The sequence below is a fragment of the Sesamum indicum genome, linkage group LG16 (genome assembly GCF_000512975.1).
Source record: "Sesamum indicum cultivar Zhongzhi No. 13 linkage group LG16, S_indicum_v1.0, whole genome shotgun sequence".
Classification (NCBI taxonomy): domain Eukaryota; kingdom Viridiplantae; phylum Streptophyta; class Magnoliopsida; order Lamiales; family Pedaliaceae; genus Sesamum; species Sesamum indicum.
The window spans coordinates 3,202,955-3,225,609 of NC_026160.1; the positions used below are offsets into that span (position 1 = coordinate 3,202,955).

Here is a 22,655-nt window from a genome sequence, read left to right on the forward strand (position 1 = left end):
CAGGAAATAAAATAAAATGAACAGAAAATCAGCAAAGTGAATCAGTGTTTGGATAATTGTGGTGATTGGCTTAGTCTCATCTCATCCTTTAGACTACATTTGGATATAAGGATATAGATTTGAGGGAAGGATTTAGGAAAAGGATTTGAAATGACTGCACGTTAAAAGAATTTGGAATCCATAAATATTCGACATAGTATAGTCCAAAATGTGAATTGAAGGATTTGATATCTTCTCCCAGATTGAATTATCCAAAGAAATCCAAATGATATTATTAGGGATTAGAAATCCCTATCTTCAAATCCATCAAGCCAAACACAATGTTACATAAAAATATGATACAAAGTTATGAACCTCATCCTGATTTATGCCCGGTGTAACTCTGGTTTTCCTTGAATAGATAATAAATCTCACCAATCAGGAAGTTCTCATTCCAGCAGATGATAAATTATAAAAGGAATCTAGTACTTGTATCTCTGTTGGTTACAAAATCCCAATCTCCCTCCACTCCTGTTTCTTTTCTTTTGCGGTCTCCCCCTCTTTTCTTAATTTGTTTTTCCAGTCGCCTCTTCTATATTTCTATTGTTATGTTATGTCTTTCCACATCATGATATGATGTACTAACAAACATTACTAAATGTTTTAAATAAAACAATCAGGAAACAGATATAAGTTTGTGTTCTTTAGCCATTAAGCACGCAACCAAGCCTAGAACCATCCAACTTATATCCGCTTCTTCCCCCTATGGCAATATTCTATCAACAAAGTCTAATTTTTCTTTTCAGATTGTTCTCTCTACCTATTTCATAACAAAGGTAGCATATTGTATTAGAGCATATTTCTCAATTTAAAATAAGGAGAGCAATCTAAACCAAATAAGTATAAGAAAAAGGAACAGGGTCAAAAAAAAAAAACGGAACTGCACTGCAAACTGATCCTTTAACTTACTACTTCAGCTCTTATTAAGACCAATGCTTTTGTGCAGCCATAGAATTTCACCACCGAAGTTTCCAATATGACTTGATACAATTACAAGGTAATTCATCTGTTACCATCCAAGCGATAGAACACCACATGTCAATGATCCTAATTCTGACTGATTGTTTAAAAGATTTTTGCAAGCTAAAGCATAGGTCATAGACCCTACTTTGTAGAAAAGGAAAGTGGGTGGATGAAATTCAGCAAAGAATTTGGAGTTGATGGGATGATAACTCCCAATCCTGAAACAATATATGATCATGGATGTTACTTTTCCTCTATGCAAAGTCAATTAGTAACATGTTTTCTCATTTTATTCGAATGAACCCATAAATTTTATTACTCCGCACAAGTGAAAAAGAATAGAAGCTGCCAATCCAAGTTCACCCAAAGCAGAGCAGCCAGCAACTTAGTGTCATAGTCCTGCTTAGTTCGCCCACTAATCACAAAATAGTAAACTATATCGCAAATGACAAGACTATATAAAAAGTTCCCAAGTTATATTGCCCGAAATTGTTGCCCTTATGACCAACTTTCGACATACCATGGATAGAGCATTCTGATAGGAGCGATCATCATTCTACGAACAAGTTTCTCTTGTTTTTCCCATTTGCTTGCTGACCACTTAGTCTATATTCCCTCCAGCCGGATATTAAGTCCATGACTGGACAAGGAGTTTTAGATTGAAAAAGTGAAAGTGCAGAGTATGTTCACAAAATAAAGGATCATAAAACATGCTTTTTCTATCACCAAATTTTCCAATTCCTACTTCCTTTCAGGAAAGTTCCAAAATAAGTCTCCATTTCTAAAAATGAATAATATTCCACCTCAAGAACACACTCACTTAAAGCAATTATACACCACTAGTTCCCACTGCCATTTTTTAGGGCAATAAGCGCAGAACTTTCACTTTTTGAACTTCATCTAAAACACTGTGACAAGTCAAAAATTGATACAAAAAAATGGGATAGAGGGAGTATATCTAATGAAAAGAAGAGGTAAGGAACTCACAGGTCTTAAAGGAAGCCCAAGTGGACCAAGGGAACTAGGCGGTAATTGTGTGATCTTCTTTATGGGATGGTGAAATTTGCAATTTGATCCGTATTTACAGCTTCCATGATTCATGTAATATTGGCATTCTGGTTGATCAGGTCTCTGAGGCAGATAAGGAACTGGTAGCTGCCCATCCGATGCTGGTGCAGTGAGGACACTAGTTACAGATAAAGGGCTGACACTTCCCTATTTTTCAGAAAAAAGACAGAGTATTACAAGTGTTATATAGCACGAGATATTCAACCAACAATTTCAGTTAAGTACATCAGACACAAACAAATAGATAAGTGCTGTAGCAAGTTGAATTTTTCCTAAAGAGTGAACACTTTGTCAGGATGGTACCTACATAATTAAGGAAGATTATACTACCAATAAATATCCAAGTACTTGGTTTATTAATTGAAGGAAGAAACAGGGTCAGAAAGGCTTGAAAAATAAATGTCAGGATTCTTGTAATTGCGTTTAAAACAATTTCCATAGTAAAAAAGTTCATTTTTGCTCCTGGTTACCCCATTCCTCATATATACATTGAAGAGGGAGCACCATAAAAAAGTCCTCATATATATTTCATAACGTGTTATCTTGAATTATGATTTATATAATGAAGAGTAGAAAAAATTAAGCAATCTACGTACTAGATTGTGTAGCAAGTGGAGAGCATTATTTGCAGAATCATATATGGAGTTTCCTGATAAAGCAGTTAGACCAATGTAGTACCTCAGCAAGGAAGGAAATTGAGGAGCTTAAAGAAAGTAGATCCAGAATGATAAAGGGACTAAAAGCAATTCCAGGACTTCCCTTCCGGCCTCAATATATTATGGCATAGATAAATCTCAAAGATATTTCTCCATGAGAAATAAATAATGATTAGGAAAGATAAATGCAACAATAACATGTCAAACTGGAGACATGTATAGAAACAAGAAATACCAAAATCAGACAAGCAGGCAGGTCGAAGAATAGAAATAGAAAGGATAAACTGGAGATAATTCGGACTAAAATTAGCATACCGTATAAGTATTCCAGCCTTGTGATGGAGATAAAATTATGGGCATGTAGCTTTGAGGAACATGAAGGAGAGAACTAGAGAAATAAGTTGCCTTAGGTAATGTTGGTGCTGGAATTTCACCTACAGATGGAGCACCAGATGAAGGTGCAACTGCAGAGGCTCCTGAACCATAGACAGGTCCTACCACAGGCAAGACATTTGCAGCTGATGTGGGCTGAGGGTGATGGAACTTGCAAGCATATCCATATTTACATAATCCAGTCTGCATATAATAAGGACATGCCTTTCCGTCCTGAAGACTTACATGATAAAAAATAATCAGTTCTAACTTCAATACATAAATCCATTTCATTATGTGACAATCTACTTCTAATAGTTAAACCTGAAAATGCTATGCGGAATTAAAAGGAAGAACCAGGGAGAAACGCATATGCACCTGACGCATTGGTAGACCCAAAATATTCAATAAGATTAATGAGTCAGGCTTACTATCCTTGGGACGATTATCACCCTGCCTATCCTTAGGGTGATGATATTTACATGTAGATCCATATTTGCATGTACCAGTCTTTAGATAAAACTGCAAGAAAAATGTAGTCAATTAGAACACCCAATAGTAGCTATAAATCACTGAACCATACATATCGAAACCGCTTGGTCCCAGGAGTTCTTGAACTGGTCATATGGGATGACCAAAATATCAGAGGAAACTTTGGAGAAATGTGTATTAGCTCAACTCTGTGCTAACTATTATGGTTTAGTCATTTGACCAGAAAAAGAGAAGACTACCAATTTTGCTCATTTGACCACAGAGCATATTACTCTAGACAGTAATCAGCACGACTTTATCACCTAATGTCCACATCCAAACAAAATGGGTAGATGGGATTGCACTTCAACTAAATTACAATACCTTAAATTAGAAAAAGTTACATATGAAAAAGCAGCTATTAACCTGAAGGACCAGCAATGATAATGAAGAACAAAAAAAAGAAAAATAGATGGAGCTGACACTAAAAGCTATATGGATTGCTTGTCCAAGCCATTCATAACCATGACATAACAGAAAATAATCAGTCATAGAGTTACAGGTATCCGTAAAACTCAACTCGGTCTGAAGCGAAGGCTTCGAATATAACTTTGACCAAGTCAAAAATAGTAATCCACTTGTTAAGTTCAAATTGGAAATACCCAATTCAAAGTTACTTTCAACCAGAAATGAACTTCTTCACAAGCTCAGTGCAGATTCTGATGAATTCTTTCATTTCCACTGAATTGAAAAGAGAGAACTTCAACTAATATGACTTAAGCAGTCAAGATTTGGAGATAGTTCCAACATGATTTGCTAATCATAAGCCCATTCCAGGTTGTTTGCCAACTATAGAAAGCTAACCATCACACTGAGCGTCAAGCTTATCAAAATTTAAACAGAATATCTTCTTAGTTAATACTTTTAAAATGGGGCGTGCTTAGTTTAGAAGAAATGAGAATGAACTACCTAATTAATTGACAAGTGAACAGCCTGCTTAAAATAGAACCCTTTTCAACCGCATTAATGGTTATGTGCTCTGTTAACTTTGCTGTTAAAAGTAACAGAGTATCTAAGAGATAATATTGTTTCTTAAAACGGCATGTTTCTCAAACAAAGCAATTAGTTGTCAAGCATAGTAGCATGGGTTTGCAACATAAACATCATTTCACATAATGGTTATTTCAAAAGAAGTTAAAAGGAGATATTCAAATTACCCCACAATCCGGTTTTCCAGCTCTTTCTGGAAGCTCACTGGTGTTCTTAACACCATGCACCTAGTAATCATCAGCAAATTAATAGAAAGCATAGCAACAATCTTTTTTCCCATAACAAACTAAAAAAGGCCATACGCACACGGAGAAAGTATAAGAATTAACATTTTCAGGTAGGTATTTACTTGTCCTCCTGCATTAGAGGGATGGTTGAAACGACAATTGCTACCATAACCGCAGGTCCCTGTTCTCAAATAGTATAAGCAATCAGGTTCACCTGGTCGATCGGGGAACAGGCCCCGGTCATCACCTACTCCACCATTATCATCACTGCCCTCCATCTTTAACCTCCCCTTTACCTCTACAGCAATATAATAATAACTTAATAAATAAACAAATGAGAACAGCTTTTAATAAAAGGAAACCTCTGCTTCTTCCATGCACAAAACGAAAAACCTTTCAATAGTATTAACAAAACAAAAAAACAACAACAAACAGAAAATTAATACAACATTAACTGATGATCAGCATTAACAGCAACACACCGATCGTCAAAGAATGAAAGCGATCATCAGTTTAAAACTCAAAATCAGTAAAGCAGAAAAACAAAATAAAAAAAATAAAAAAATCAGCAATTGAAAAACATAAATTCAATTTTTGAAAAAATTCACAAAATCAAATAAAAAAGAACAAAAAAAGAAAGAAAACCTTCAACTTTATCGGCAGCGGAACTGGAAGAACTGGAAAGCCCAGCATTCCTCTGCAGCTTCCGATTCCCAGGCATCGATCGAGTTTCCGATTTTTATACAAATAATCAATATATACCCTGTATTTAAATGCGATTCCAACACTATATATCACTACGACTTACGCACATGCATCCGCATATGATCGATCAAACTGAAGAGCCGAAATTTTCAGAAATCAAGCGAGTTTTAATGGAAAACAATCGCAAAGGAAATCCATAAGAGTGTCAGATTTCATCTTGGAATTACTACTATTTGATTTCTCACCAGAATTTATAGTTTTCAGATCTTTATGATTCTTTGTGTAACAATTATTATTTAGGGATAAATGCAAAATTGGTTAAGTTTGTGATTTTGGTATCAAATATTTTTAAATAATTTAATTTAGTACTCGAAGAAAACAAAAAGTTGATACCGTAATTTATTAAATTTATAATTTTAGTACCTGAATTTTTTAATTGACAATTTTAGTGCCTTATCCTATCTTTTTTATGATACCATTTTTTATTTTCTATCCAAGTTTTATTGAAAAATTTTGTTTTTATTATATGTTTAAATTTAAATCCCTGATGAAGGAGATTTTTCAAAGAATGGAATAGATTAAACATTCAAGTTATGATTAAAAAAGAAACTATTTTCAAACTTTGAAAACACAAAAACATTCATGAAATTTCTCAAGAAATTTGATGTGATGTGAGATTGAGTCAAGGAAAAAAATTGAGATATTCTAACAAAACAAGAGAAAGAGGAAGGGATATGGAACTACGTCGTCCGAGAAAGACTACCAGGGAACGCGGAGAAAAGACTACAACCCACCAAGAATCCATGGTAGAATACTAGCAAGGGAGACGGATCCTAGAAATTTTTCAAATAGTATAGTTCTTAGAAATATGATAAAAAGAACTGAACAGAAAGAACTCGAATTAGATGCCTCAAAATCTTTCAAGATCTAAAAGAGATCCACAAGATAGTTGAAAACTATGAACATAGGTCAATCTATATACTTATGAAAATAGATCTCTTGAGCCAAAAGATGGACATGATTTTAAAGATCATCCTCCATCTATACAAGAATCTTATAAATCTAAAAGTATAAGTTACCCATCTAAAGAGAAACTAGAGGAATACCTTTGAGACATCCAAATCCTACCAGGAGCGTTTTAGGGGTGACTTTGGACCAATACCTCTTATACATCATTGGGAAAAGGCGACGGAGATTTTGAAGCCAAAGACACGGGAAGATCTAATCCTTAAAACCATCAAATCCATAAAATAATAGAGAGATCAAGAATAGATCCATAAGATGTGCAGGAAGCTGGTAGAATTCTTTTTCAAATTTGGCATTATGAATTTAGTTAATATCCAAACCAACAAGATCGTTCTAACTTTACCACTTCCAAAGAGCAGTATAAGTTCAACCAATCCTCCACAAATCATCCAATGAGAAAAAATACAGATTTCCACACCAATCTCACCCCAATATTCTTGCGAAAAAGAATAAGAGAAAGTCTAGGCCGAAATCCAAGAAAAGGGTATGAAAATACACCATGGGCAAGAACTATGCTCCAGGGGTTACACGCATAAAGGCACTATACTTACCCTGGATATTCTCGACTTTAGAAACATTGAAAAATTGATAGATGAATGGGTTGTAGCCATGAAGATAGCAACAACCACACTGGAACTCAACCAACAAAACCTCATACGACTATTGGAGTTAAACCTGGAGGGTTCGGTGAAATTCAGATGGAATAATACCCCAAAAAATACCAAGTATTCTGGCTAGAGAGTTCAAAAGTACAATTGCAGAAAGACTCGAAAGACTAATCAAAATGCACTTCATCGTAGATGGATATTTTGAGGGAAGCAAAACTAGAAGGCTAGCGAATATTCACAAGCTCTCTTTAGCCTCGAGTTAAGAAATTTGTGCAGTAGATGAATATATCTATTGGTTTCATAAGTATTTCTTTTAGAGTGGAGTGGATTCGAAATAATTGCCCCTATGTTCTTTGTAAAGATTTGCAGTTCATGGAGGAAAATATTGATCCAATCATACAAAATACCTAAAGAACAACTGGACTTAGTAGCAAGGAGGATGTCTTTCCTCAAAGACGAACAAAAGAATTGTGTTATCAAACATCTGTCTAGAAGAACATAAAGATACTGAGAGCTAAGATAAAAACAATTCCTCTTTGTTGTAAACTAATGGTTTCGCAACCATTATAGAAAAATCAAGCGAGCAAAGGAAGTACAAGAAGAAAACAGTAACTCCTACACTAGGAGTTCCAGAAAATCTTCTTTCTAAAGGAGATCATGGTGGTCCAAATCAAATGTTAAATCATACAAATGTGAATAGAAAACAAGACCAACAAGATCTTCATCTCAAGGATCTAGATGAATAGACACAAGATCCACGAGAAGTACCCCTACAAAGAGAACTTTCAGGCGAGCCCATACCAGAGCTAATAAAAATTTCAAAGCTTGTAATTGTTGGACATGCGGAGCAAAAGGGCATATATAACTAGATTGCCCGATAAATGTGGTGAATTACAAAAATTTGAAACCAGGGATGACATCTTAGATGTTGTTTACTAATGCAATTTGGTACCCATCTACCAATTCGAGGACCTTCCTTCAAATGAAAACATCTATGAGGAAGAAACAAAGAGTGATTCGGATGGATCTCCAACCAAATCAGAATAATTTCAACGAATGATATAGGCTTCAAACCTCTAAAAGTCTATCAAGATTCTTTTCATGGATGATGGTATCTAATGAAATCATGAAAAAAAATCATATGTCAAGACTCTAATCTTAGCCCATATAATGGATTTAGGATTGGAGGAATGAGTAGAGGCGTCAACCAAATAAGGTTGAAACAAAGGAAACATCATATAATCTGTAACGTAAGTTCAGGTGAGTTTGTTATTTCAATGGACTTACTGGTAATATGATGGATATGAAACTTATTCCTAAAAAATAAATTCTTGAAGTAGTAATAAAAACAACTTTTAAGGAAGGAATTCATTCAAAAATTCACTTGTCAGTAATGGATAGAAGAATCAATAACTTAACAGATGGTTGTCTTGGAATAATGATAGAAAATTTATATACAAAAAAATTAATGTTTGATATTCATCCTACGAATGCATATAATCTAGCAGACCAAGGTTTTGGTCAGGCCTTAGCCCTTAATTAGGATTTTAAAAGAAAAGACCTTATGGAAGATGGAAATAAACCATATTCTATAACCTATAGGATTGTGTATGCCCTTCTAATACACATTATCCAGATTTATTTCTTTGGAAAGAGTATATTGAGATCCATGGAATATTCAAGCAATTCTAAGGTAATGACATCATATCCCATTAGGATTCCTAGAATAGGTGGTGCTAAACTCTTGATTACGGATCACCAGTTTTAAACCGAATGCTTAGCTCTAGAATTGAGTTTAGTATCAAGATGTTCGTTTCAAAGATAGGATTACAAGCTAAGAAGGTAAAGAGAAGGAGCTATTAAAAGTTTTAACTCCTCAAGCAACTAGGGTTGATAGAGTAAAAATTAGATCCCCTGAAGGCTGAAAATAAATTCAAATTGAATTTGCCATCTCTGAAAAAGAAAATTATTTTTTGGTGATGACTTATATCATTTGCAGCAACCTATTATTGGCAAATATAGTAGGTCAGAGATCATGGTTACAGGTGCTATAAGACGAGAAAATTGAACTATGACTTTAGGAGTTAAATTTTTTCGTAAATCATAAACCATAAGGGATAAAAGGTAATGGTATAAAATTCAGTTTAGATGGTTCACCATTAGGATTGAATGACTAATCCATTCTCCATATATATATATATAGAATATATGTTGATATGTTGTATGATTTTCAAGGAAGCTATACATGAGTATAAGTCGTTGGACATAAATGAAGATAGCAAACTTTCTCCCAAAAATATCAAAAGACTTATCCAGAGGAATTTTAATATGGACCTTCTAGCATGGTTGGATAAAAAAAGTTAAGGATGAATGCAAGTACTAGTACGTTTGAAACAAGTCTATCCAGATGAACATGGAAGATAAGAAAGATATGCAAGAAATTATTAATGAACACATCAATCTTAAACTCATCAAGCCTAGAGTCTCTACTTACAATAGCACTATTTTTTTATTTTTTTTTTATTTTTGTAAGAAACCATGATGAGATAGAAAGAGGCAAACCCGAGTTAACAAAACTATCAAGGTATAGATAATATTTTAGAATTTGATAGTTATTACATCCCAATTAGAGAATACTTAATCGAATGCATTAAAGGTGCTAAAACATTTTCTAAATTTGATTGCAATATTCAAATGGAAAATAATTCGAAAAATATACATCATTTTCCATATCATAAGGACAATATACCTGGAACGTACTTCCCATAGGATTTGCAAATGCACTCTAGATATTTAAAGAAAAATGGATAATCTTTTCAAAAAGACAATCTAAAGTTTATGTTTGTCTATATAGACGACATCTAAATTGCATCTAAAAATATGCAGAATCGCATTAGACACCTTGAGATATTATTCTCTGATGTATGCTATAAGTAAAGGTTTAGTGCTTGCTGAAAAGAAAGCCATTATAGCTCTAGAAATTCTTATTGATAAACAATAATCGAATTGCAGGAACATAATATGGAAAAAATTTGCAATTTTCCTGGCATTCTTAAAGACAAGAAGCAACTTCCGAGCTTGTTGTGTGTTGTTAATTTTTTCCAGAATGTTTGTTAAAGATCTTGCAAGATACAGAAAGGATTTCCAACCATTCTTCAAAGAAACAAATATCATGAAGTGGAAATGAGAAGAATCCATATTCACAGGGTTTGTAAATTCATAATTGAAAGATTGTCTGTACAAGAGTATGAAGTGATAATGCTATCCCTAGTGGAGAAGCTGCATGACCTCCACATTGTTTACAGAAGAAACGTACATTGACGTGATCCTATAATCAACCTCCCTTATTTATCAATATATTGTCAACTACAACATGAATGGGCTTGATAAAAGCCTTCATGAGTTGATAAATATATTGATCCAATACGAGGACCAACAACTTGGTTGCTTACATCACATATTATCTCGAACAGTTGGCTCCAATTTGGGGGTTGGATTATTAGTGCCGAGGTCAAAGAGTCTTTTAGCTTGTCAAACGCCTTTGCAGACATAGCATTAAACTAAAAAATGACATCTTTTTGCAAAAATTTGCCGAGTAGCTGGCAATTTTCAAGAAAACCTTGATAAACCGCCTATAAAATCCTGCATGATCAAGAAAAAAATGAATCTCTCGCACACTAGCGGGGTAAGGCAACGATTTTAGAACATCTATCTTAGCTTTATCCACCTCTATACCCTTAGATGATATAATATGTTCCAAAATTAAACCTTGATCAATCCAGTAGTTTTTTGCATAGTTACGCACAAAGTTCTTTTACACACATCTTTCAAGAACTTTAGCTAGTTTCTCCAACAGTCATTGAAAGAGTTTCCATAGACCGTGAAGTCATCCCTTAAGACTTCTATGAATGTTCTACATAATCGTAGAAAATACTAACCATATACCTTTGAAAAGTGGCGGGGGCATTGTATAGTTCTAAGGGCATCCATCTATAGGCGAAGGTCACAAAGGGACATGTGAATGTGGTTTTATCTTGATCTGCGGGTATTATTGGAATTTGATGAAAATCTGAATATCCATCAAGACAACAGTAATGAGAACAACTAGCTAATCTTTCCAACATTTGATCTATAGAAGAAGCGTAAAATGATCTTTCCTAGTAGCTATATTAAGTTTCCTATAATCTATACAGACTTGCCAACCATTTTGAACACGAGTAGGTATCAAATTCTCAATAGAGTTTTCAACCACGGATATGCTCGTTTTCTTGGGCACAACTTGGGTGGGGCTTATCCGTTCACTATCGAAAATTGAAAAGATCATACATGCACCAATGAGTTTTAAAATCTCTTTTGTTTTACTAGTTCCATAATCGATGGGTTAAGGCGGCGTTTGGTTTCTCTTGAATGTTTAGCCCATTCCTCAATTAAGATTCTATGTATACATGTTCAGGGGCTCAATCCTTTGATGTTGGTGATGGTCCATCCAATGGCTTCTTGAAATTCTCGAAGTACTTGAACTAGCTTTCTTCTTCCAAGGCAGTGAGCTTGCTTGAAATGATTACCAGCAATGTGTTATTCTCCCTCCAAAAGGCATACTTGAGGTGTTTGGGTAACTCTTTCAATTCCAATGCTTCCAATGTGTGGTGAATTTGAAAATATTGAAGAGAAAGTTGATGGATTACTTACAAGTTACAACAATACGTATGTATTTAAGGGGAAAAATTATAATTTTCAAAAAGATTAAGGATCAGACCAAAATATTTGAAGGCCCAACAAGAGCAAAGCCCATGGCCCAATATCACTTTCTCTTTTTCCTTTCCTCATCCAACTCTCACAGCTGTTCCTTTACATTGCTCGCAGTTGCCGCTGCTGTGGTGGATCCGCTGTCTTCTCTCAAACTCTATCGGAAGGTATAGCTGTGACCATATACCTATAACCCTAGCTCTCTCTTCTACTTCGGGTTTCACTTTTTGGAATCTGGTTTGGTGCACAATCTCATATGAGAAATGTCTTTGTTGTTTAAAAATTGGTTGTCTATCAATGTCGGGCACGCGCAGTGTTGATACCTAGATTTTATTTCTTTGTTAGAGTTTTTGCCTCTGTTGGATGCTTGTTGGAACCAACTGTTTTCATTTTGAATTTATTCATTCACGCTTGGGTTTATGAATTATAGACATGTGATTTCTTTTTCTCCTTTGTGATAAGGAAGTTTGTGTTTGTTTTTCTGTTCAGATTTAGATAAACGACAACTCGCTACTTGTTTTACTTTGCTACAGAACCAATGTTTGGGAGCAACCATATCTGTTGAAGTGTTTGATAAGTGAAAGTAGAGGGCTCCTGTGGCTTGGAAGAAGCAACTCAAGATGGCTCCAAAGAAGAGATCACGAGCAAAGATGCAAAGTAAAAGAGATAAAAGGAAGGGGGAAAAAAAGAATAAAAAGCACTAGCCATGAATCTTTATGTCGCCACCCTCCAGCTTTTCAACGAATTCAACTAATGTTAAAAATTGATGAACATTTTATTTTTACATTGCCATTGAATTAGCTTTCTATTTGTGCCACCCAAAAAAAAAAAAATATTCCTTGGCTTTTTGTCTTTGCTTATCACAAATGCATCGGGAAAATGTCAAACGGGAGAAAACAAAATTGTGGAAAAGAGGGGAAAGACGAGCTAGGGCTGAGGGTAGGCAAGTTGACATTTCAAATTCAAGGGTACAAGAAAGTAATTTCACAGTTAAATGATCCCATTTAATCCAGAATGTAAATACGTTTCGGCGGATATATTGTGGATTGTGTATGCCTTAGTAAACGTATGTGTAGTCTGTCCCATTTGGGAGAATCCACTTTGTTGTCCCAAATCAATTTCAAATAGGTATATCCTGTCCCATCAAGTAGACACGGCCTTAGACGATACAAGGTATAAGATATCTTCTTCAGAACAAAAGATGAGTAAATAATAGAACTAATACAAGGAAACTATACATGAATGTCGGCTGAAATGACGATTTTGACCTACCTTCGTGAATATTGTTTTCAAATGCTAGTTCTCCCAAATAACAAACCCACTTGGCTCTTCTCTTCATCTCGATCAGTTGCACGTAAGGGTGGTAGATGAGTCAAGTCGGCTCGCGAGCTCGCAAGTCGGCTCGATTTTGAGCTTGACTGAAGCTCAGTTATGTGTGTTCACCAGCTCGCGAGTTGGCCTCTTTTTTTATATATATTTTTATTTTTGAATTTTTTATATATTTAATTTTATATTTAATATTTGATCAATTTTATAATCAAAATTGACCTATATTATAATTATTAATCAATGTCATATATTTTATTCTGGATAATAATAAATTATGGTACTTTTATTTATACATTTAATCTTTATACAAAATAAATTTAATCAACAACTTAGTAAATTATAATATTTTTTGTAATTAAAATTATTATTTAATATGGCATATATAAACTTTATGTTATATTTTAATATATATTTGTATTACGTTATATTTTTTTTTAAATTGACAAGTAATTCACTTATGATTTTTTATTATATATAAATTTATGTCAAAATTTAGTAATTTCTATGAATTAATTTAAATAATAATAATAATAATAATAATAATGATGATGATGATGATGATGATTATGATGATGATGATGATGATGGTTGAACAATTCTAATTATTATTTTATTATATATAAAATGAGATTAAAAAATTTAATCAATAATTACGATATTTTAAAATTCGGGCACCCGATTCATACGAAATTTAAAATATACAAGACTGTGTCCATTATATCATATCAGACGGTGTGATTAAAATCACATGACCTCATTAAATGGTACACCGTTTTGAATGATTACTCTTATGTTTTGAGTACGATATCTCGACATCCGTATACCCAATAAGTCTAAAACTTTACCAAATGTATTTTTCTGTAAGTTTGATGATATCTAGCGGTCTGATTTGAATTTTGATGGCCCGATTAACCCATGTTGTTCAACAATATAAGAGATAATTACATCAATGTTATACTAACATTTATAAATATATAAATTTTGTAGATTGTGAACATATATTAACTCAACTATATTTATGTAAAAATTTCATGATTTGATCTCATGATTTAAAATAATAATACTAATTATAATAATAATAATAATAATATAATAATAATAATAATAACAATAATAATAATAATATAATAATAATAATAATAACAATAATAATAATATAATAATAATAATCTGTTTCTCTCTCTTGTTGTCGTTTCTTCTTCCTTTTTCTTTCTCTCTTTCTCTTTCTATCTCCATTCTTTCTCCTGTCTCATTTCTTCCCCAAACCCATCTCTTAGAACCCTAGCCCCAAACTCACGGCAAGTCGGCAACGAGGACGGCTTCCAGGTAATCCTTCTTTCTCTTTTGCATTTTACTTATTCTTGTTTTTCTTGGGTTTGGGTGTGTTTTTAGCATCTTGTTTAATTCTTTAATTCTTGTTTAATCGGATTCAGGGGCACATTCACGGACACTATGATTTGTTTAATTCTTGTTGTTGGATTCCTTTCCAGCCTTAGTTCCTTACACTTTTGTCTGCTTTGAGAATTGTTTGTAAAAGAGTTGTAATGTTGTAAGGAAGACCATTATCAATTAGTAAAATTTCTGAATTTCCTCTCATCTCTTTCTTCTCACCTTCCCACCTCCATTCTGCTGCAATTTTATTAAAGTTTTTACCTACAGTTTTCTGGGTTCATAACAGATTCCTTCTTCTCCATTGTTTCCCTCACTGTACCACATATAAATCTGAAAAATTTGTTTAGAGTTGAGATTGAGTTGTTGAATGTTGAGTTGTAGTGTTATGGACACTTGGAGCTCATCGGTTCGAGCTCGAGCTCAAAATCACAAAAATGGTCGAGCTCGAGCTAGCTGCACGCCTCTCACTTCCACTTTTCTATATCAAGTAAAAAGCACGGTTCATCAATTTACCATATAACAGGTTCCGTCCTCATTATTAGCAATCGGGTTATTTATGAAGACTTGGAGAAAGTATTGAGAAGAAAAGGTGGAGGTGCAATGAGTGCTTCTGAAATTCCAGGAAAAGTAGACGAAAACATTCATTAGGCAATGCGAAAAATGAGATCTGAAGATGGCTCCCTTGAATGACACTGTGATAAAAACTGGGGTACCGTTCAATAAATCCTGGGCTGTTTAAACTGTAAATTCTTTTTGCGGATTTGAGCTAAATGGAAGTATGTGAATTTGTGGTTGTGGTAAACTTTCTTCTGGACTACTGATTTTTGTTAATGAGTTTCTAAAAAGACTTGATTCTGCCTTGTTGAAATAATATATTGTGATTATTAGGTTATTCAGTCATACCATTCTTGGAGCTCTAATTAGTTCTGTGAAGATAAAACATGCCTACATTAATCTATTGTTATGAAGATTTATAAATTGAACTAAGTTGTTTCCTTGTACCATTGTTACTACAGTTTTGACTGATTGTACACTTAAAGTTTGAGATGGACGCATCAATTATTGCGAAAGGACGATACACCTATATGCATGATGTGAAAAAGGGCCCACCAGAAGTGATCGATGTTCACCATATCTTGGTTGCAAGAAATGGTGCAGGGGTTTTCAAGTTCTGTGCATGTGCTTTTCTTTTCGCCGTCATATGCTTTCTAATTCTCCTACACTTGCAGGTATATTTTTCTCCAATTATACAAATAGTAGGATAGTTATTTGGGTATATGGAATTTTTATTTGCTGTTGCATACTCTTACTAAAATCTGATCTTTCATAAGGGAGGATCTGACATTTTATATTTTTGGATTCAATAAGTAATTGTCAATCTTCACTGTTTTTGCAAAGCTAGTCATTTCCAATGTAATTCTGGTGGACTGCTATGTTTTGTATTACCTATTAAGTATATCAGCTTTGTTTTCCTAGAATTTTGGTTTTCTTTCAACAATTTTAGAAGCCATGCCAATGATTGTTGTAGTTAATATACACAATTGAAGTGCACAATCATGAAAATTGCAATACAGGAAATGGAAGGAAGAAATGTCAAAGTTTATCTCAGTTTGCAAATGTGATTAGTGACTGCAAACTATTGACACAGGGAAAGCCAGTTGCAAAGGTTATTTGGAGCTTTTCCTTGGCTGTTTTCCTTTTAAGGCAAATGCTGAGAAAACAAGTGGAGAAAGGTGAGGAGCTGTGGAAATACGAACTTTGTGCCTAGAATTATGTGAACCACATGCTTAATTAGATGAATACGTTCCTTTATTCTTTTCAAGTCTGATTTAAATGTGGTGTGCCTTTCTTGTTCTCATGGTTTGTGTATAACTTAAATGTCAATGTCTTATATGGAACACCATTGTTGCACTTGCCTGTCGTTCTAGCCAATTTTAATACGCCCCAAATGAACCCAATAATATATTTGGGAAAATTAGTTTTTGTGGGTTTAAAATGCAAACCTAATATTCCCCTCTTAAACCCCCAAAAGACCACCAAAACCTTGCATCATCCTTTCATTACCTAAACTGAAATTATCTAGCAATCATTACATATATATTATACACACACATATGCAAAACACCTACTACTGAAACATGATTTAACATCTATTGTAACTTGTCTCCTCTAAGAACAATATCAACCATATCTTCATCTATTTTGGGACCTTTTTACCAATTCTAGAATAATATAAAAACATTCCTAAATACACTTTCCAAGACTTCTCAACTTCAGACCCACTTTTACAAACCATCCAAAAACTAACCTAAACAACTTCAAACATCCTTCGATTTTTCGTATGTTTTACTTTGATAACGATAGCTGGTAACTTACAGGATTCTGTTTGTAGTTTTCTTTTAAGATCATCTTCACCAATGGAAATTGTGGATAATTTTTGTTGTTACATCATTGGTTGCTTGAAAGTATCTGCATTAACCAAGCTTGCTCTGTGCCTAAAGACTATTTATAGATTGTGCAAAGAGTGGTTTCTCTTGTGTCTATGACTATTCATTGGTGTGTAGGAGCCAATTCCATTTTTATATATAGTGATGTTATGATCTTTACACTGGACATAAAAAAGTTGGGTATAAATGTTGTAATGAATATGCAGTGATGTGCTGCATAAAAATTGTGTTTTGGGGGAAGGAGTTGCAACAAGATGTGGGGACCAAACTATCTTTCATCCTTTTGACTGTATATTTCCTTTTCTTTCCATACAACAGGATCTGTTATAATTTTGCCAGCTTTTGGGGTTCAACTTGAGACTATTTACAGAAGGTATTCCTTTCAAAACATGAGTTACTTTTCCATTGTGTGTGACAAGCATTATTGTTTCTTCATCATTTGAGGGTTTTTTACATTTTACTAGGGAGCTGAAAATGGTGAAGCTTCCCTTGTTTTGTCCAAAAACAGAGGAATACTATACGAATTCAGTGTTTTTGTCCATTTCATATTTATTCCTTTTTCTTTCTGTCAGAAATTTGTATATTGCCCTAAATTTCTGGAGTGATCATTCAAAATGTATGTAGCTAATTGTTTTTGTCCCCTTAGGAACATATGGTAGCATTGGACAAAAAGCCATAGAAGACTAGCATGATCCTTTGTACAAGGATGAACACAACATAAAAGGGGAAATGGTCTAAATCCTTTTTTACCAAAAAGTGCACTTATCTAATTAGACACAATGGTTTTGTTGTATCTGCCTTGATAAGCTAAACATCATGAAGGAGTTTTTCTCTGTAATTCTAATTATTTGGTAGCAAATCAGTGGGAGAACAGTTCGCCGCTTTGTTCCAATTGGCAAGATCTTGAAACCTGTTCTGAATGAATGTGTGACTCCAGTTACCTGCTACTGGAGTTTGTCTTTGATTCTACGTGGAGAGGAAGAACTTTTGCTGGTGTTCAAGGTAAAGGCTCTTCCATTTGTCAATAAAGGTATCTAGTTTTCTACTTATTAGTAGGATGAACATTGATATGTAAATTAAATGCTTTCATTTTTAACCCTGGTGCTGCTCTTTATTTTCTTTCAATTTCTAGGAATTATATCCTCCAGTCTCAATGTTAGTTCCCATTTGGAAGGCTTTATCTGCTGCCATTGACAACAAAGAACGCCCTGACTTGCAATCAGATTGCGACACTAGATGATTCACTCCAAAGTGTTGGAATAGATTGTGTTATTTTGTCAAGGTAATTAGTATCTCGACTGACTCAACCCCTTTATTTCTGATAAATAGTTCGAGGTCATCCAGATTGGATATGGTGAATTTTTTTGATAGTCAGAATGAACATCATGATGACTTGGCCTGCTTGGAGGAGGATCGAATTTGAATGCAGGGACTTCCACTGTGGAATGAAGACTTTCTCATTGCACGGAAAAGGATTTAGAATGCATGGACTTATGTGGTGGAATGAAGGCTTTCTCAATACGAGAAAAGCTTTGTTATGCTCTTATACACATCCGATGCCTCCAAGCACTATTCAAGCGATTGGTAGCACGAAATTTTCGAATCAATGAATCCACTTCTATTGTATATATGATTGAATGAGGGATGCTCTGAAGACTTTCTTGTTACATTTTCTAAAGACAAACAAATCTTCCAGAAAGGCATAGTTGGTGGGAAAGTTTTGATCTAGTGACAAGAAGTAGAAGTCTCGGAGCTCTGTTCTTTGGTTCGAGTTCGAGTTTGATTTCCTTTTGATATGTTGATATTTATTTTATTTTATGTAGTAGTAGATTTAAAGCCGAAGTGTGGAAATAATATAAGGAATATGCTAGCGAAGCTACGTTTTGGTGCTATGTGGAAGGACATCCCATGGGTCGCACTTCTTTATCTTAGATATCCAATCAGGCTTTATTTCGGGAAAAATATTAAAATAATGTAAAGAAAAAAAAATTACAAAATTGGAGTAATTTGAAAATCTTTAAATCTCCCTACTTTTGCAGGCTGTTGAGACTAAATTTGGTAGACCAGTTCTATCAATATTTGAAAAGAAAAGTGTCAGTCAGATACCGGCTCTGACAAAAAGTGAAAAGCATATATATAATAGTAAATGTAATTTGGTAAAGTGATAGCGGTTCTTCACCAAAATCAAAAAAAGAAAATATGGTCAAACTGTAGCCTGCAAAATTGCAGGCTGCAGCAACAAGGTGCTGAGGCACCGCACTCACGCAGTGCGGTGGCTCAGCAATAATGTATCCCGTGCATGTCCTCACATTGCAGCTCACACTATTTTAAGTGTGAGTTGCAATGTAAAATTTCACTCCACAAAGCCAAAGCAGCTGCCATTGTTCTTCATCTTCCTCCTCTCGGCAAATACTTCCTTCTTCATCTGCCTCTTCTCAGCAATTTTTTTTGTTATTCCTCTTGGGTAGTTTTTTCTTGTTCTTCCTCTCAGTTAATTTTGAAAAATATTTGAAATCAGTATGTCTAATTTTGGTCCTATCGATACCAGTGTTCTGTACGGGCAATTAAATCATCGGTCTGAGGATGTATCCGAAAATCCGGATACAACATTATCCGTACGACGTGGTGATATAGCCTTTTTTCGTGTCCTCCAACTAGCACCACGTCATATTCGTGTTTTGCAAGTACTCCAAAATATGGGGTTTCTTGGTGTTTTGCAGTGTGGGCATGTTGAAATTGACACCCACTTAATTACTGTGTTAGTAGAGAGATGGCGCCCCGAGACACACACATTTCATTTTTCAGTGGGCGAAGCAACCGTGACACTGCAGGATATCGCCGTCATCTGGGCACTCCCGGTGGAAGGTAATCTTATTACCGGGGTAGATAGAAGGTATAATACCCAACAGTGGCAAAATTATTATCATCAATAGTTGGGTTTTATTCCGAATGAAGATGCTTTTAGATGGTCGAGAATAAAACTGACAGTGTTATATGAGTATTTATTAGAAAATACATGTGATGATGATAGCCCGTTTGAGGCTGTGTTACAGGAGGCGCGGATATGTGCCATGTGTATTCTTGGTGGGGTGTTGTGCCCTGATGCTACGGGGAACACCGTGTCATTGTTATATTTACGGCATATAGAAAATATAGACGAGCAGTATGTTTCAAATTGGGGTTCTGCAGTATTGGCATATCTCTACCGGGAGCTATGTACAGCATCACAAAGAGGAAAAAATAATATTGGCGGTGCCATGCAATTATTACAGATATGGACATGGTCTCGCATAATAACACTTGCACCCATTCCCTCGAGTGAAGTTTCATCTCTAGTGCCGACCATTATTGACCCTGACAACATTACTCCATATGCTGCACGGTATGGACATTTTTATTTATTTATATAGTTATAAAAATTTTTGATTTCACTAACTTTTCTTAATTTTGATTTTAGGTGGTCGTATCATATATCCCGTACTCATACGGCGCACAATGCTCCACATATAATAAGGGACGTATTAGATCGTATGCAATTAAATGAGGTATATTGTTGTGATTTATTTTTTACTTTTAGTAATATAATTGATGCATTTATTCCAAGTATATTGATTGGCGTTATATGGTATTGTAGTTTATTTGGACTCCGTATAATAATATTGCCGTCGAGCTTGAGGCATTGTCCTATTATGCAATGCGCACAATGTGGAATATACGTTGCCCATTGATCAATTATTCGTTGGTGGAGATGCATCACCCGGAGAGGGTTCTCCGCCAATTTGGCTATGTGCAAGACATCCTCCCAAACCCATTAATCAGTGAACGTCGTTTACACACAATAGATAGGCGGGGACGTCAGGACATGGATTGGGCAACGTTTCACGCGGAGTACATTGCGAAATGAAACAATGTGCAATCAATGGTGGTGGAAGGACCCATTATTGAAGGTGGTCGTGATACCGTTCCTGACTATATGAACTGGTATTATCAAATTACTTGGGTCCAAATTTCACATAACATATTGTCTACGAACACGCCGGGCTATCGACCGACTGACACCCGTGATTGGGAATTTGTGGTAAGCACCTTGTATTTTTTTTATATTCATTTATTTTAGCCAGTTGATTCTGCTGCTAATTTGATTTTGTTTACCAGTATAATAGAATGGAGCAGCTAGTGATTGATTGTGAAAATGCCGGAGATGATGAACAGTCATTAAGAGATACTCGACCGCGAGCGCGTACGATCGGACGTGAAATTATGAACTTTTCTAGTTCACGGTATCCAAATGTTCGAGTTAGACCGGCAGACACAGCTCGTAGCAACGCATTCACAGAGGCTGGTCCGTCAAGTGGGCATGCCGAGGCCGGGCCATCTACTGTTTTTCCAAAGGCTGGTCCATCGAGCTTTTACCCGGAAACAGGTCCATCGACTGCTTACACTCCATATGCTCCATATCTACCATCATTTGTTGGTACATTTACACATAATTTTAACCCGCAATTTCGAAGATAATATGATGCATCACCAGTTCCATTCGAAAACACCGATGTGAACACACCCGGTGACCAAAGAGATGATAATCCTCTCCGAAGAAACAGAAGACGTCCACGTTGTGGCACTAGAGGGCATTATTAGATTTGTGTATTACATATGGAAATCATAAGAATATTGCATATGTAAATTAAGATGTCTATAAAATTTCTATTTTATTTAATGTGATTTTATTTTATTTTCCACAAGAGCAATTTACATTCAATTAAATATAAAGTATGATTATTAAATATTAAATATGATTATTAAATATATATACGTGTATATATTTGATTTAATATAAAGTATGATAATTAAATATAAAGTATGATTATTAAATATATATACGTGTATATATTCAATTTAATGTAAAGTATGATAATTAAATATTAAATATGATTATTAAATATAAAATACGTGTGTATATTCAATTTAATGTAAAGTATGATTATTAAATATAAATATGATTAGTAAATATAAAATACGTGTATATATGCAATTTAATGTAAAGTATGATTATTAAATATAAAATATGATTATTAAATATAAAGTATGATTATTAAATAAAAAATATAATTATTAGGTAAGTTCATTTTAGTTCCCATTTTATCATTTGCAATTACATATTATAAATATAAAATTGAAATGTCTATAAAAATTTGACAAGATTTGCAATTACAAAGTTGCATTTCGCCATATGTAGCATGATACAAAGTTGCATTTAACAAGATATTATCATCCATGAGCTTGACGAGCCTGATATTGTTGGCGAGCACGTACTTGTGGTCTATCCATTTCGTTCGGTATTCTAGTAGATATTTGTCTACCCGGGCCTCGACGAGCTCGCAATGGGGATTATGCACAAGTTCAAAATCCACCGGATCCCAATATTCTTCACCGTATACAAGATCAAACCTCCCTTTTTATGTCTTCTTGTATGATTGTACACTGTAATAGTGAGGAATAAAATTTGACGCATTAACCCCAAAATGCCGACATGCCTGAATGGCATGTGAACATGGA

General features: G+C 34.5%; 3 protein-coding genes across 9 annotated transcripts in view; 2 read left to right on the forward strand and 1 right to left on the reverse strand.

Annotated features, from left to right (window-relative positions):
* LOC105178657 (zinc finger CCCH domain-containing protein 3) overlaps positions 1 to 5,845 on the reverse strand; it is a 6,567-nt gene extending 722 nt beyond the window's left edge. The window contains exons 1-6 of one of the 3 annotated variants that reach the window (XM_011102170.2): positions 5,659 to 5,845; positions 4,969 to 5,144; positions 4,787 to 4,846; positions 3,477 to 3,620; positions 3,042 to 3,332; positions 1,990 to 2,217 (exon numbers count right to left, since the gene is read on the reverse strand). In XM_011102170.2, the coding sequence (XP_011100472.1) occupies positions 1,990 to 2,217; positions 3,042 to 3,332; positions 3,477 to 3,620; positions 4,787 to 4,846; positions 4,969 to 5,124 (879 nt within the window). In that variant the 5' untranslated portion in view covers positions 5,125 to 5,144; positions 5,659 to 5,845. Of the gene's footprint in view, positions 1 to 1,989; positions 2,218 to 3,041; positions 3,333 to 3,476; positions 3,621 to 4,786; positions 4,847 to 4,968; positions 5,145 to 5,491 lie in introns of all 3 variants that reach the window. The other 2 variants (XM_011102169.2, XM_020699416.1) reach the window with 2 other exon arrangements.
* Positions 14,452 to 18,991, forward strand: LOC105178658. Of its 5 annotated transcripts, none has more exons than XM_011102172.2 (7): positions 14,452 to 14,586; positions 15,669 to 15,881; positions 16,301 to 16,385; positions 17,418 to 17,472; positions 17,963 to 18,101; positions 18,232 to 18,381; positions 18,471 to 18,991. In XM_011102172.2, the coding sequence occupies exons 2-6, from the start codon at positions 15,699 to 15,701 to the stop codon at positions 18,337 to 18,339; spliced, it is 570 nt and encodes a 189-aa protein (XP_011100474.1). In that variant the 5' UTR covers positions 14,452 to 14,586; positions 15,669 to 15,698; the 3' UTR covers positions 18,340 to 18,381; positions 18,471 to 18,991. The 5 variants fall into 5 exon arrangements, with proteins under 5 accessions (XP_011100474.1, XP_011100475.1, XP_020554994.1 ...); XM_011102173.2 differs by having other exon boundaries at positions 18,475 to 18,991; XM_011102171.2 differs by adding an exon at positions 15,176 to 15,361 and having other exon boundaries at positions 14,468 to 14,586; positions 18,232 to 18,991.
* Positions 20,584 to 21,723, forward strand: LOC105178659. The gene is made up of 3 exons (XM_011102175.2): positions 20,584 to 20,644; positions 20,734 to 21,177; positions 21,255 to 21,723. The coding sequence occupies exons 2-3, from the start codon at positions 21,019 to 21,021 to the stop codon at positions 21,612 to 21,614; spliced, it is 519 nt and encodes a 172-aa protein (XP_011100477.1). The 5' UTR covers positions 20,584 to 20,644; positions 20,734 to 21,018; the 3' UTR covers positions 21,615 to 21,723.

Excerpts from the sequence above, each read along its gene's own strand:
- LOC105178658 (XM_020699335.1), top strand. The coding sequence starts at position 15,699 with ATGGACGCATCAATTATTGCGAAAGGACGATACACCTATATGCATGAT. Across the intron at positions 15,882-16,300 it reads TAATTCTCCTACACTTGCAG|GGAAAGCCAGTTGCAAAGGT; the intron begins GTATATTTTTCT and ends CTATTGACACAG. Across the intron at positions 18,102-18,231 it reads AACTTTTGCTGGTGTTCAAG|GAATTATATCCTCCAGTCTC; the intron begins GTAAAGGCTCTT and ends TTCAATTTCTAG.
- LOC105178659 (XM_011102175.2), top strand. The coding sequence starts at position 21,019 with ATGGTGGTGGAAGGACCCATTATTGAAGGTGGTCGTGATACCGTTCCT. Across the intron at positions 21,178-21,254 it reads CCCGTGATTGGGAATTTGTG|TATAATAGAATGGAGCAGCT; the intron begins GTAAGCACCTTG and ends TTTGTTTACCAG.